General features: G+C 30.7%; 1 protein-coding gene across 1 annotated transcript; it reads left to right on the forward strand.

The window, feature by feature from the left end:
- The first annotated feature begins 1,148 nt into the window (after positions 1 to 1,148).
- On the forward strand, positions 1,149 to 1,460 carry LOC131650160 (uncharacterized). Its single transcript, XM_058919887.1, has one exon. It carries the CDS (start codon positions 1,149 to 1,151, stop codon positions 1,458 to 1,460), a length of 312 nt encoding a protein of 103 aa, XP_058775870.1.
- The last annotated feature ends 647 nt before the right edge of the window (positions 1,461 to 2,107 follow it).

Consider the following 2,107-nt stretch of genomic DNA (forward strand, 5'->3'; position numbering starts at 1 on the left):
AACCATCTCTTTCTAAGAGAACATTTCCAAGTTTATATCTATCTATTCTAAGAAAAAGCTTCCATTAAGAGCCCCACCTTATTGCACTTGATTGGTATCTTTATACTCTTTTTATACAATATAAAATGTCACGTTTTAAATATTTACTTAATTTTTTTGTGTTTATTAATTTTTTTGTGTTTATTATAGTTTTAAGTAAAATGCTAACGAGTGTCTCAGATGTACATGTTAAGAATTTAAAAAGGTAAATAATATTTAATGTTTCAGAAATAAAAATAATTAATTTTTTAAGAAATAACAAATTTTATTTTATTTAAATTGTTTGGATTAAATGTATTAAAAATTGAAATAAATAATTTATTTAAGAAATATTTTCTGCTTAAAGAGTGTTTCTGGACACTCCTTAATATTATACTATTTTTAATTTACTACTTTAATCTATTTAGCAAACTTTTTGAAAAAATATTTTACTATGAAAATTAACATACTTAATCAATTCAAGTATGATGTATTACAATTTTTCTAGAATTGAATTTTATCTTTTCAAAGATTGTTTCGTGTACAAGATATTGGTTTTAACGATACTATTAATGATCTATCTGGAGAAAAAAACATATTACAGTAATTTTGTAAGTTATTTCTTAAGTTAATAAAGTAGATAGTTTTTATATTTAGATTGGAATCTTGTAACATTCATTTTTCTACCTTCTCTAAATTTTTATTTAATCTCACTTTAATTTACTTTCTTTCATTTTTTTTCAAAATTGTCATTTTTTTTATTTGTCTTATTCAATTTTTGCTAAAATCACTCTATCTGAGTAAATGATGCATGTTTACCCTTTTATTTTCTTTCTGGGACGAAACCTATCTTTAAGGATAAGTTTGTTAGAATTTTTGTGAGTCAAAATTTTCGCATTAACTTTTATTTTTCTGTTATTGGTAGAGTTCATTAACTCTTATATGCATTATAGTCGGCATCAACATTGTACTTGAAAGTACCTTCATTAGGCGGTGTCCAAACGGTAGGTGAGGGAGGTTCCTGTACCCCCTCCTCATTCCTTCTTGCTAGGAACCAATCATGCCAATTGAAGTAGGCTTGCAACCCAATTTGGGACTACGGTTTGTTTCCAACTAATGTTGCGGAAGCAATGGCGTTGAAAGAAGCTATTCAAGGTGTTATTTCCCTTCAGTTGAATAAAGTTATTTTTGAGAGTGACTCTCAGTTGGTGGTGAAAGCCATTCTCACAAATCAAGTTGGTAGATCTGAATTTAGCCATGTTATTTTAGCCATTAAGAATTTGTTACATTTTTTTCCGAACTTTGAGGTCAAGTTCATCAAACGCCAAGCGAATTCGGTTGCCCATAAGTTAACTAAGGCGGCCAATTCTTGGTCTAGGCGTCATGTTATTAATGAGATTCCTCCTTGTATTGCTTCACATTTGATTAATGAAAGGCATTGAGTTTGTTTGCGTCAAAAAAAATTAACTCTTATATGCATAAACATTAGTATTATGAATACGTAAGCTCATACGTAATAAAATCCACCATTAAATTTACAAGACAAACTATATTACTGTTAGCTGAAGATTTCGTTTTGCAAATATGATCTTTCGAAGGGTGAAGATTCGAAGGAGGATGGTTCCTGATGACCGTCTTTGAAGATAAAATGGCTCCTGATGGCCATGTTTCGAGGATGAAGAATTTTTAAGTCATAACGGAGATAGTGAATACTGAAGCTAGTAGGAGTGTATATCTTCGAGACTTAGACAAATTTTACGAAATATGTTAAGTACTGATGCTTAGTGTATTTCCGTGGTATTTTAATGTTAAGTTATATTGCCACGCGTCGAGGGAGGATTCAGGCGGGAGGATTTGAAATTCGAAGAAGTTTTCATAACTGTCCAGAGACAGATGGCTTTCCGAGGATTCTCATGAGAAACGTGGCATTAGATTAGCGTAGGACCGTTAAGGTCGAAACTAGTATAAATAAGGGTTCTAATGTTAGGATTCAGTGTGTTCATTTTGTACAAATTACTCACATATTACTCAAGTATCAAGTGTTAAGAGAAAGAGTTCGCTGAGAAATGTACGTATGACACCACCATCA

Source organism: Vicia villosa, linkage group LG2 (genome assembly GCF_029867415.1).
Source record: "Vicia villosa cultivar HV-30 ecotype Madison, WI linkage group LG2, Vvil1.0, whole genome shotgun sequence".
Taxonomy (NCBI): Eukaryota; Viridiplantae; Streptophyta; class Magnoliopsida; order Fabales; family Fabaceae; genus Vicia; species Vicia villosa.

Bases quoted from the DNA above. Each gene is read 5' to 3' on its own strand.
- LOC131650160 (XM_058919887.1), top strand. From the start codon at position 1,149: ATGGCGTTGAAAGAAGCTATTCAAGGTGTTATTTCCCTTCAGTTGAAT.